We start from the raw sequence: 13,196 nt of genomic DNA, 5'->3' as shown, positions 1-13,196 counted from the left end.
CGGTTGCTGCAGTTTGCTGGATGCCCAAAGACTCAGGCAGTCTGAATACATTTCTGCCAGCTTGAACTGGATTAGCTGAGAAGGAGCAGGAGGGCGACACACAGGGAGAAGGTATAGGGGAACAGAGATGGTGGCGAATGGGAGGGAAGTGAGAGGAGGGGGTGATGGAGAGGGAGGTGAGAGGAGGGAATGCGGGGGGGGGGGGGTAGATGCAGAGGGATCGGTATGCATGGCAGAGAGTGTGAGGGACTGAGAAGGGGGGGTTGAAGGAGGGAGAGAAAGGGATTGGGAAAAGAGAGAAAGAAGGCGCTGTGGGGATACACACTGCAAAGAGGTTTGAAGAGGGAGGAAGGTGGTTGGGAGCAGAGAGAGCAGGAGCGCGTGCACACCAAGTGGAGAGCGAGAGGCAGTCACCTGTCTGTGGGTCCACAGAGAAGAACTGCTGTCCCTGCACCAGTGTGTACACCAGTCTGGCACTGTTCCCATAGGTTGGGTCGTCAGCATCTGTCGCTGTCACCTGGATTATAGAAGTACCTGAGGGAGGAGGGGAGAAAGCAGAGGAGCGTTAAAACAACATAACACACACACACTCACACACTGACCAGACACAGCGGTACATTAGCACAGCACAACAACCAGAGAGCCAAACACTGACTGACTGACTGGCTCCTACCTTTCTCTTTCTCCATCTCCCTCTCTCTCTCTCTCTCTCTCTCTTTTACCCCCCTCACTCTCTTTCGGCAGCAGCGTGACAAATACTTTATTCACTTTCTTTCTCCCCTGCTGCTCACCTTCTTTCTCTCTCGATTATGTCTGTCTCACTTCATTTCTCTTCATCTCCGTCTCCAATTCCCTTTTGCTCCCTCTCTCAATCTCTCTGTCTGTCGGTTGCCCCTCTTGTCTCCCCACTGACTCCCTCATGTCCTGAATCCCTGCCTTTCCTGACAGATATGGACTTTTTTCCCCACCAAATAAATCAAAGACCGTCAGCTTCATGTGAGAAATTTAAATTGTAGCAAAAAAAGATATGTACAGTTTGGAGAGAAGAACTACGTTTCCCATGGGACACTGGGCTGACAAGCTCTGAGGGTAGAGGGGATTTATGGGAGCAGCTGTTGCTGTTTTCTGACATCAAAGCCCTGACAGTGTCACCGGGAGAGAGAGAGGGTGAGTGAGGGAAGGAGAGAAAGGGAGGTGAGTGAGGGAGGGAGGTAGGTGAGGGAGACAGGTAGGCGAGGGAGAAACTGGGTCTGACTACTGATCTAGCACAGGTAGTTAACAGGCATAGGGAAGGCAAATGGAAGATGGAGAGAGAAAGGAAGGGCGAGAGGAGCGATTGTTTTGATGCACGCGGCAGTACAAGAATGATCAGATAGACAGATCAAACAAGTTTGACTGGTGGGTTTGACGGAACAAGCACAAGAGAGAGAGAAACCTATTGATATGCAGCCTGCTAAAACACAGTCACAATTTGGAGTGATGATGCATTCAGACTGAGATGTATTACCAGTGAACGGCTACTGTGTGAATACCATAGTGGATTATTTCCATGTGAAATACTGTAATGCTAAAGTAGTGGTAGAAATCAAATCCGTGTATCCACTTAAAACTAGGCTTAGGGCTGAAATTCATATGACACAATGTGTTTGGAGCAATTAGGGGAGGCAAACTCAATCTCGATTCATAGTGAAAGGAGATGATGAAAGATATCTCAACCAATCTCTTCAGCAGGCTGACGTGGTGTCAGTGTGACTACTATCATTATCCAATTCCATCACCACTGTGGCATTGACGGTGGAAGATATTACCAGTTTTATGTAACAGCTCTTTGATAAGACTCTCACGGCGCCACTATGTGCTAGTCTCGCAGCAACCCACCGTGCATTTTGAAAAACAACTTGGTAAATATTGAATCCCGGGTAAATACTGAAGCCATGATTGACTGAACAACTCAATCTGGAGACCAAGCTTTGAAAAGCAAGCACACATCAACATTTTCAAATGATTATTAAAGGAAGCAAATTAAAAAAGACAACGGCTCCCCATGCAGTACCTATGTTGGCCATCTCAGGCACCGTGGCGCTGTAGGGCCCTTCCTCAAACAGAGGTGGGTTGTCGTTGATGTCCTGCACTCTGATGATGAATGTGGACGAGGGCTCCAGGGCCCGGTCGGTCTGCCGGTCGGTTGCTGTGGCGATGAGGCGGTACTCGTCCTTTTCCTCGCGGTCCAGGGGCTTGGTGACATGGATGTTGCCCGTCTTCTCGTCAATCACAAACACCGCCCCCGCCCCCTCGCCCCTCAGCACGTACTTGGTGCGTCCATCACCTCGGTCCATGTCAGTGTGCAGCTGAGAGAGAGAGGTAGAAGGAGAGAGAGAATGATGTAGAGAGAGCAAGAGGGGTTAACACAAGCTAGAAAATAAAGGAGAACGCATCCAAGAGAAATAAAGGGGATTATACACAGTGCTTGAGGACATGAGTTTGTCTGAGGACGAGAACACCGGAACACATCTATTCCGATCCATCCATGGGGCAATGGCCATGAACTAGGATAATCATAATCTCAATATCCATAATGATGTACCAGCTCAGCTAGGCCTGCTATTCTCACAAACAGTTGTCTCTGAAAGCTCATCAAACTGTGAAATACAGTTCTATACCGTTGCAACAATGAGTGAAAGTAGGAATTTAGCAGATACTAAGTTGAGGCCTAATCAATTATTCCCCAACTATTGAGGAGGACCAGGTGTGGCAGGGGTACACGCTGTATTGATTCTGACTGCTGCTGGCTTATTGGATCAGCCCTGGCTGGTTGGTGGCTGGGGCTCTCTCAAGCGGAGCGGGGTAATAGCAGAATAGGCCCTCCATCTCCCCCTCAACGGTTTGCCTGGCCCTGCTCAGGGGATGCACTCCACACATCAGCATTCATTCTCATTACCGCTCAAACGTGGACGGAATAGGAACCCTGATAAAAGAGCACAAAATTAGCCCCTACTCCAAAAAAGTGTGACATTGTGAGAAAAGTGCGAGTGGGGAGCGCTTGGAAGCACCGTTGCGCGGCAACAGCTAAGCACATTTGCTAAACGAAATGAAAATGGATACTCTGATTCTAAATATTCATTAGGTTTTACAGAATCCCATTTCAAGGAGAACAATTGTATAGATGTATGACCTCCCAGGAGGTAAACAATTCACATGGATGTTGACAAGACTGTTTGCGCCTGTAAACCAAATATAACCTTTTTCTAAGTTTCCACTGTCTGCAAAGTTGAGCTGAACAATTCTATATGCATTATGTTTCCGTATATTTGATAATTCCTCCTTCCACAACATGATTTCACTGCAGAGGGTAACACTCCTAGTACTATTCCAGGAATTACTAATTCATTCTATGTCAATTACAATGTCTACAAATAAATTGGCAGGCAGTAAATCCATTTTGTGGGAAGGGTGCCGGATTGAGACCCGCAAATAGACCTGAGTCACCACATGGCAGCTGGCCTTGGGGTCCTTTAAGGTTGTCACGGATACTGCCCTTGCAGTACATCCGGTATTAGTTATTTGGGGGATCTTAACTTGGAGTACTTCTATCTTCATCCTGGATGTTTTGGGTTGGCCCGCCTGGTCTGCACACCAGGGGAGGCTGCTGAGGGGAGGACGGCTCGTAATAATGGCTGGAACGGGAGCATATGGAATGGCTGTCAAACACATGGAAACCATGTGTTTGATGTATTTGATACCGCTCCATCCGTTCCGCTCCAGCCAATACCACGAGCCCGTCCTCCCCAATTAAGATGCCACCAGCCTCCTGTGCGGCACACTCAGCTGGTCAAGACCACCAGAAGTGAAGGTTTCACACTCACAAAACTAAACACATTCAGGGTTCTTAACGAAGGGGTCGTTAACGGCCTTAACGACGTGGCTTAACGAGGGGACTTAACGAGGCCCTTAATGAAGCTCCTGCCATCATTACCACAGTGAGTGGTGTCTGTGATGACAAAAGGCCGGCCAATCTCTGGCCCGGGAGGTGAGGAGAAGAGTCCTCTCAAGATGTGCCCTCTAACCTGGCCGTCACTGATCAACACACAGCACTGTATATGGTACAACACTGGGCCCTCCATAACACCATCTAACCTGTCCGCCACTGTTCAACACACAGCATTATTTGGTACAACACTGGGCCCTCCATAACACCATCTAACCTGTCCGCCACTGTTCAACACACAGCACTGTATATGGTACAACACTGGGCCCTCCATAACACCATCTAACCTGTCTTCATAACATTAACCATTAGCTTTATATGGACTCCCGTTAACTCACATACCTTTCCTTCAACCAATAACAGCATAGATGAATGATCTCATCTAACATTACAGTCCAACAACAACAACGCTATCATGTAGTACACGTACCTATTGACATTCACCCCGACCAATAACGCCCTTTGACTTCCACTGTAAGAGCCCAAAACAGCCAGCTGCTTCATCAAATCCATTGAAAGAAAATAAAAAAACAAGTCATCCACGGACCACATCAGAGAAATCACCAAACTCACCACAGTATCACCTGCCAGAGTAATCAGACTCGGACTTCAGCAGTGGCAGTACTGACTGAGGCGCCTGCTACTGTGTATGCAAACCTTGGCTCCCAGACCCCTAAATCACTTAAATTACTTATATTATGATAAGGTAATATGCTTATACTCATATACTCAATTTCACATTTTTGCAATAACCATACATCATAAACCACAGAAAAAGCACTCCGTGTCAACCTCTAAATCACTTAAATAACTTATAGCCGTATACTCAATATCACATTTCTGCCTCACAATAAATCATAAAAACACAAGAAGTAAGAAAATCCACTTTGCATCTGCGCATTAGGCTAATGAATATGTTTTCCTCAGCACACATTCTGGGGGGGGGTGGTGTTGACTCAAGGAAAAGAGCAATAGCCTCCAGTGGCACGGGGGACTCGAGGCACCATTCCACCACACAGGGACTACTGTAGTGGGAGGTTCAATCCCCATCACACCAGGGAGAACAATCAAAGGCTTTGGAGACAGCGTGAGGGAGAATATGCCTAGATCTTCAACTGCATTGTGGAGAATGGTCTCCTCGTGCACTGTTTGGTGGACTACCACTGTACACATCATGACTTCAAAGAGCCAGGGTCCCATGATCGATGTATACCAAGTGTCTAGACGTCTAGGGCTGTTTCCGTGCCGTTCATACCAACCCACTCCTTTCGTGTCCTCGGGGGGGAGTCAACAAGGGCATAGGGGAGAAGGGCACGGTATCAATTTGGGATGTGGCCAGCAACAACTTCACTTCAGAGCCAACTTTATAAACTAGCCTTGTGGCTAAATACAGAATGTGCTCGGAGCCATGTTTTAGACAGCCTCTCAGTGTGTCTTTCTTACCCTTGCAGGACACATCAAAGTGTAACTATGCCAGAAATGAAACACAGTGCTCCTGCTCCAGTGTGTTGCGTGGCCTGGCTGGCCAGAGAACTAATCTTAAAGACACTTGTCTAATGACAGAGGGTCAGATGGGTCTTCACCCCAGATCACCCTCCAGCTGGCAGGCCCCAGGGCCGGGATTGTGAGCCTTCCCCAGCCCCCTTCTACCCTTTCTATCCCCCCTCCCCCCAGCACCTGCAGCCTGAGGAAACAGCTGAGTGCGGGCCAGGGCTCTGGAGCCATGACAGGGGCCAAGAGAGAAGAGGCCTAATCTACCCAGTGACACATAATTAAAGTCAACACTATGAGACGAGATGCTGTGAGAGAGAGTCTGATCATCATCGGACGCTTTATCCCAGCTGGATACTCCAGATAACCAGCTGGCCCAGAGGGGTAGAGCTCTGGTCTGTTACTTAGCCACAACCCCCCCCCCCCCCCCCTACGGCCTCATACAATCACACCATAGATTTGGGTTCAGTAAAAATACCAAGGAAACTCCCCTCACCGGATTTACACTTGGCTTCTGTAATTTTTGGGGGTCTGGTTTCTTTCTGATCTTTCTCTCTAAGTGTCAACAGAACAGCAGGTACGGGTCAATCGTGTGCTTAGTGAGCCAGATTGATTCAAGCCTTGTTTTTGGCCTGTATTGGAGTATTTATATAATGTGGTTGTGTTGTGGACAGTTTGTCCTGGTCTGTTGTGATCTAATTCAGTCCTGTGTTAGTGGTTTTGCAGCAACATGCCGCCCCCCCCTCCCCCCCACCCCCCACCCCACTTTGGCCAACATTTATTATTCATCAGTATTATTACCAGACCTTATCACCACAAGCCTCTTTATACATACTGTTATTATTCCCTGCCATCATGATAGTTTATTCACAACAAAACTGATTTGAGCTTTTAGCTCTAGACTACGCAAATCCTGCTTTTGATTATCATAATCAGCTGATATATGAGAGAGAACCGTGTGGTGCTCAGTGCAGATGGTTTTTTATCGCCCAATGCCCATTCTGATGATGTATACTCCACATCATATTTTTAGCAGGAGGGCAAGTGGCAACGTGGGAAAAGGCCACCGGAGGCCTACTGTAATTCACGTCTGTACATTTAAAGGGCAAATCGCCCACATATATGCCACCGCGTGCCACTGCCAAGAGGACTGCTCCTTGCCAATGGGATTTTAGAGAGAGCAGAGGGGAATAGAAAGAAATGGGTCTTCAAGCACTGTTTGAATGTTTTCCCAATAATTCTGCATGAATCTGTTTGTGTGCATTGGGTGCATTTGTGTATTTTTGCATTGCATGTACAGCAAATGAGCAAGTGTGGATCTGTATGTTGGTTATGCACCCATGCTTGTGCGCGTGCGTGTGTGTGCGTGTGTGTGTGTGTGCGTGCGTGTGTGTGTGCGTGCGTAGAGAGATGGGCACAGTGCCCTATCCCTCCCCTCCGACCCGACCCAACTCACTGGCCTCCTTCAGGGCCACTGGGGGAAGTGGAGCGGATGGCCATGCAGTCTCACTCTCAGCTCAGAGGCCAGTGAATAAATATTGGCTCAAGGTCACGAGCTGCACTCACACCGGGCCAGGCATAATCAGGAGTTCACCCCAGCTAGGGCCTTCACTTCATATAATCACGGCTTTACCCACGCGGTGTGTTTAATTTGATCAAATCGCTGAGTTTAACCTGAATATGCTTTTAGTTCCATAATAGCACAATTAACCCTAATGTGGGTTCAACTGTATAATAACATGGCTCACCTGTTTAACAAACCATATCACATGCTTGTATAGTTAAGTCACTATTTCACCTCCATGCATATCTTACTGTACGTTATATTCTATACATGTGCTTTATGTATATTTCATACTGTACATGTTAATGGTACGTAAATTCTGGTCCCGGTTGAAATGTATGTAATCAGTGGGTTATCTTGGGGTAGAATGGTGGTACACCATGACGGGTATCATTGTGAGTTTCTCCAGGTAAAATACTCCCTTCTCAACATTAGAGACTTAGCTATGGTAATGCTTTAAATTCATACACTCACTTTGCAAATTTGCTCGACATTATTCTGAGATTAAACACAGGCTATAAAAAGAGAAAGGAGAGCAGAACAAAGGTAGAGAAAGGCAGGCTTTTGTACGCTTTTGAATTTCACCTTTAATAGACTCCACAGTTTCTCCTCACGCTCTCTCCCTTTCTCTCTCACACGCTCCCCTCTCTCTCCGCTCCCACTCAGCACAGAAGTTGTTTGAATTTGCTCTCCACGGGGTTTTTTAATATTAAACCACACTCTCTCTCTCTCTCTCGTTTGCTCCACTCCCTCTCCCCTGCCTCCTTCCTTTATTCTCGCCATGCACGCTGCCTCTTCCTCTTTCCTTACTTTTCCTCCTTTACAGCCTCTCTCCTCTGGTCTCCACCCTCTCTGTCTGGCTGAGTAGGGTTGATAGACTGTGAGGTCAACTCTAGAACGTGCCTCCGCTCCTTTCTTTTATCCTCACGTGCTCTTCCGCTCTGTTAGTTGTACGCCATTAACCTTTACACCCTTTCTTCCCTAATTTTTCCCTCTCTGCATTATCCTCTCTGCATTATCCTCTCTGCTTAAACACTTCCCCCGTTTCCTCCTTCTCTCCATCCCTCCTTTCCCCTCTCTCCATCCCTCCTTTCCCCTCTCTTCATCCCTCCATTCCCCTCTCTCCATCCCTCCATTCCCCTCTCTCCATCCCTCCTTTCCCTCTCTCCATCCCTCCTTTCCCCTCTCTCCATCCCTCCTTTCCCCTCTCTCCATCCCTCCTTTCCCCTCTCTCCATCCCTCCATTCCCCTCTCTCCATCCCTCCATTCCCCTCTCTCCATCCCTCCTTTCCCCTCTCTCCATCCCTCCTTTCCCCTCTCTCCATCCCTCCATTCCCCTCTCCATCCCTCCTTTCCCCTCTCTCCATCCCTCCATTCCCCTCTCTCCATCCCTCCTTTCCCCTCTCTCCATCCCTCCTTTCCCCTCTCTCCATCCCTCCTTTCCCCTCTCTCCATCCCTCCTTTCCCCTCTCTCCATCCCTCCATTTGACCCTTTCTGGTCTCCAAATCGGTCTTCGCCCCAGTCCCATTCCACCGGCCCTTTATCCCCCCCCCCCCCCCCCCGCCTCTCTTTCCTTCTCTCGCTCCCTTCCTGCCTCCTTTATCTCTCTCGCCTATCACTCTCTCTCCCTCCCTCCATCTTCCTCCTCTGTCTCTAATTGCTCTCTCGCCCCTGCTGTGCTTCAGCCCCGAGGCTAAATGACATTCCCAGTGAGAGAGGAAACGTAAAGAAAACACAAAGCAGTTTGGAATGAGACATTTTAGGATTATTATTGATGAGCTTCCTGCCAGCAGGTGCGTGCTGTAAATGTTGCCCCCCTACGAGCTCCTCTTCTCTTTAACTCCCCTGCTTTCTCTCTTTCTTTTCCTCGCACTTTGCGCATAATGAGCTCCTTGTACATGCGTATAATTGTGTTTCGTGACTTTGTAGGGGCATTTGTGGCCTATTTGTGTGCGTGCGTGCGTGCGAGTGCAGGCGTGCGTCTTGAGTGCACAGCGGCTGCTGAGTTAAACCAACATGTTGGTCTCCATTTAAGGGACAAGGAGGAGATGGTCCCCCGCTCACGGCCAAGGAGCCAATGAACAAAGAGCTGTGAAACACTGAGTTCCAGAGAACCACACAGCCCTGCGAAACCCCCCGCGACAGCCACCAAATACCACCGCCAACACAACAAAGACTACTACCCCCTGCCCTCACAAGACATATCAAACACTACTACCGCCATCGACATATAATGCACTTAAAAAAACGCCTCTCTCAATCCTGATTGGTTCTCATCTTATGGAAATGCAGAAATGTTATACAAATCCAATTAGATAAAGATTCAGAGTGTGTTCATGAAGATCCCTTTTAATATAATGTTTTTTTTTTACAGACAGATCAGTTCAGAGTGTTGTGTGTGCATGGAGAGTATTATGATCTAGGTAGGTTGTTTTGGGGGACAGGGATCATATAAATACTGATCAAATCTAACCAGACCATCTCCTATTTCGCCCCTGGTTTAACAATGACGCCCTCCAGACAGCTAGAGGGTTTTGAGTCATGCAGGTGAACGACAGCTCAGGCAGCGTAGATAGAATATGCACTGGGCTCAGCAAATAAATACTTTTGAAATGCCATTTCAGCTTAGTGAGGCTCCCACAGAGAGAGGAGAGCAGTGTTAGAGTTCACTCGAGCACCACCGAGGCAAACACAAACCTTTGCTGCACGCCTATCCACTCTGCATTCTGTCAGTACTCTGTTTCCCCCTTGGCACTGTTAGAATCTTAAAAACCCCATTATGGAACATGTGATGACAACGTCCATGAAATCCATCATTATCACATGGCTGAGATGCTGGCTCCACCAGATGCACATAGACATCCAGCGCTGTGCTGTGTACAGACTTTCTGTCCTCAAGGTACTGCGGCGTTAACCATGTTTAATGTTACAACAATCAATGTTTAGGGCATGAGTTATATATGTGGGGTCTGAAATGATTGACTCCCTTGATAAAGATGGGCAAAAAAATGACAGTGTAAATAAAAAGAAGAAGATTCAAATACTGAGCATTATTGAATGCTCGGGGAAAAAAAGGGAAATTATATTATTTTATCCTAATACAATTGCTCATAGAAAGAGATTTTGTTTAAGAGGCACTATCTCGTTTTCGACGCCAAACCCACCACTGGCGTGCGTGGCCAAAGAGCTCTGTTTTCACGTCATCCAACAAATGTAAACACCTGGAGTTTGCTAAACTGCATTGGCACTTGGATTGGAACAGGTGCTTTGATCAGATGACATCAAAATAGAGCTCTTTGGTCATGGAGGTGGGTTTGGTGTCAAAATGACAATGCATAAACACAAAAGGACCCCATACCTACTGTAAATTAAGGAGGTGGATCGTTGATGTTATGGGGCCATTTTGCTCATGAACTTTATCCAGTAACAGGACAAAAACTTGGATTTCTCTGCTAGGAGGCTGAAACATGGCCTTAATTGGATCTTCCAGGTGGAAAATAACCTGGATTTCTCTGTTAGGAGGCTGAAACATGGCCTTAATTGGATCTTCCAGGTGGACAATAACCTGGATTTCTCTGCTAGGAGGCTGAAACATGGCCTTAATTGGATCTTCCATGTGGAAAATAACCTGGATTTCTCTGTTAGGAGGCTGAAACATGGCCTTAATTGGATCTTCCAGGTGGACAATAACCTGGATTTCTCTGCTAGGAGGCTGAAACATGGCCTTAATTGGATCTTCCAGGTGGACAATAACCTGGATTTCTCTGCTAGGAGGCTGAAAAATGGCCTTAATTGGATCTTCCAGGTGGACAAAAACCTGGATTACTCTGCTAGGAGGCTGAAACATGGCCTTAATTGGATCTTCCAGGTGGACAAAAACCTGGATTTCTCTGCTAGGAGGCTGAAAATTGGCCTTAATTGGATCTTCCAGGTGGACAATAACCGCAAGCACACTTCAAAATCCACAAAGAAATGGTTAATTGGCCACAAAATAAACATTTTGCAATGGCTATTTCACTCTCCGGACTTGAAACCCATTGAAAACCTGTGGTTTGAATTGAAGAGGGCAGTACATAAGCACAGACGAAGGATATCAAGGATTAGGAAGGATTCTGTATGGAGAAATAGTCTATGATTACTCCCAATGTGTTCTCCAAGTGCTGTTATCTTCACAATCATTTTGACCCCTAACTTTTTGAGAGAAAAAAAGTATTACTTGTTAAACAAAATCGTATAAATAGTATAATTTGCCAATTTCTTTGAGCATACAATATAGCTCAGTATTTGAAAGATTTATTTTATGCAGTATTTTTTTGCTCATGTTTATCAAGGGTGTCAGTCATTTCAGATCCTCCTGTATATAGCAATATATAGTAATATGTGTGTGTGTGTTTGCGTACATGTCTGTCTGTTTGTGTGTGCGTGTGTGTGTGTGTGTGTACAGTATGTGTGTGTACAGTATGTGTGTGTGTGTGTGTGTGTGTGTGTGTGTGTGTGTGTGTGTGTGTGTGTGTGTGTGTGTGTGTGTGTGTGTGTGTGTCTTTGACGGCTAAAACCATGAACTGCAACGCATCTGGCACAAGCACCGGCAGTCTATACAGTATATCCGTCATCACAGTCTCCATCATCAGACCATGAACATCTCTCTAATTAAGGAGACGCAAAGCATCATGTCCCCATTGATCTTCAGTGTGTTGCAGCTGAGCCTGAAGCCTGTACAGCCTGTAGCCTATACTGGGCCAGAGTAGGAAGGTGATACATTCATACGTATTAAGATGTATGAAAGCATTATGCATGTATGTACAGCTCTGATACACTCTGAAATGAATGACACACACAGGCACACACACACACACACACACGAAAACACACACAATTGGTGTTCTGGGAGGACTCCATGTGTCAGCGATATCATATGGCGCGTGTGTGGTCTGGCTGTGTTTCCTCATAGAGCTCAATACAATCTGCAGGCGTAAATACCTGCTCACCAGAGCATATTGGAACTAATGACTTACAATGCTGGCCATCTGTACCGCTGGACATTCAGCTCTGGCATTCTGTCCTTGCCCGTTCTGTATCAATTTGGGCAATTTGTCATCCATCATACATCATGTCCTGGAAGGCCTGATTGAGGTGCCCATATTAAGCATTCCCTAATAGTCAGTAGGCTACTTACAGACTCCGGTCTCAGTCGGAGAGGGCCCCTGCCTGACAGTCTGTACAGCTAGATATAAACCGTGAAGCAATTTGGCCTAAGCGTTTGTAAAATAGGATCTGCAGACAGGGAGACATTTCCCACAGAGCGGGGCTTCTTCCCCCCTCTCTCTTTTTCCCTCAGTGCTGTCTGACAGCCCGCAGGCACTCACACAGAATCCTTACTATTCATTTACTCAGCAAACTGGCCACAGTGACTTATACATTAGCCATCTTACACAGCAGCGTACCAACACAGTGCAACTCTAAGGTTAAGTACAGCGAGAGCTTGGGTATGCTCATGTCCAGCCAACATGGCCTAAGTCACATCCACAGTAGTCTTTGGAAACCAATGGAGCAGGATGAGTCGGCTACACGATTGCTATAATGAATTACCAGAGCGAAGGGGGAGAAATACAGCCCCTGGTAGTATTTTGAGGTGGTTAATGTAGTCGTGATAAATCTATGTTCGTAAGATGTATCAAGGGCAGCAGGTAGCCTAGAGGTTCAGAGCGTCGGGCCAGTAACCCGAAAGATCACTGGTTCGAATCCCCGACCCAACTAAGTGAAAAATCTATCGATGTGACCTTGAGCAAGGCACTTAACCCTAATTGCTCCTGTAAATCGCTCTGGATAAAAGTGTCTGCTAAATGACTAAAATGTACATGTAAATCAACCTGGTTGAAATATCATTCCACCGGGCCTACTGGACTGCTGGCCACGAGGGAGAAGAATTGACAGGTCCTGACCTGGTCTGAAATGAGAGAAAACTTTTACTGCTGCCTTCGGGATCAATGATGTAATGAAAAACTGAGCACATTCATTTGAATGAAGATGTCAATTCCCATTGGTGTGTGTACATGTTGGTGCTAGTCATGACTGGTCCCAGGGGCCCATATGGATGAAGGGGTTTTGTTGAGCCTCAGTGCCTCATTGATTCATCTAAGTCTTCATGAGGATTG

At 46.8% G+C, this 13,196-nt stretch overlaps 1 protein-coding gene across 1 annotated transcript in view; it reads right to left on the bottom strand.

Annotated features, from left to right (window-relative positions):
* Nucleotides 1-13,196, bottom strand: part of LOC139377059 (uncharacterized) — a 129,731-nt gene that overhangs the window by 59,964 nt on the left and 56,571 nt on the right. The window contains exons 3-4 of the mRNA XM_071120108.1: nucleotides 2,054-2,348; nucleotides 415-534 (exon numbers count right to left, since the gene is read on the bottom strand). Of these exons, the coding sequence (XP_070976209.1) occupies nucleotides 415-534; nucleotides 2,054-2,348 (415 nt within the window). The remainder of the gene's footprint in view (nucleotides 1-414; nucleotides 535-2,053; nucleotides 2,349-13,196) is intronic.

The sequence above is a fragment of the Oncorhynchus clarkii genome, chromosome 20 (assembly GCF_045791955.1).
Source record: "Oncorhynchus clarkii lewisi isolate Uvic-CL-2024 chromosome 20, UVic_Ocla_1.0, whole genome shotgun sequence".
NCBI lineage: Eukaryota > Metazoa > Chordata > Actinopteri > Salmoniformes > Salmonidae > Oncorhynchus > Oncorhynchus clarkii.
The sequence above is the reverse complement of the archived record's forward strand: the minus strand, read 5'-3'. Positions and strand labels throughout refer to the sequence as shown.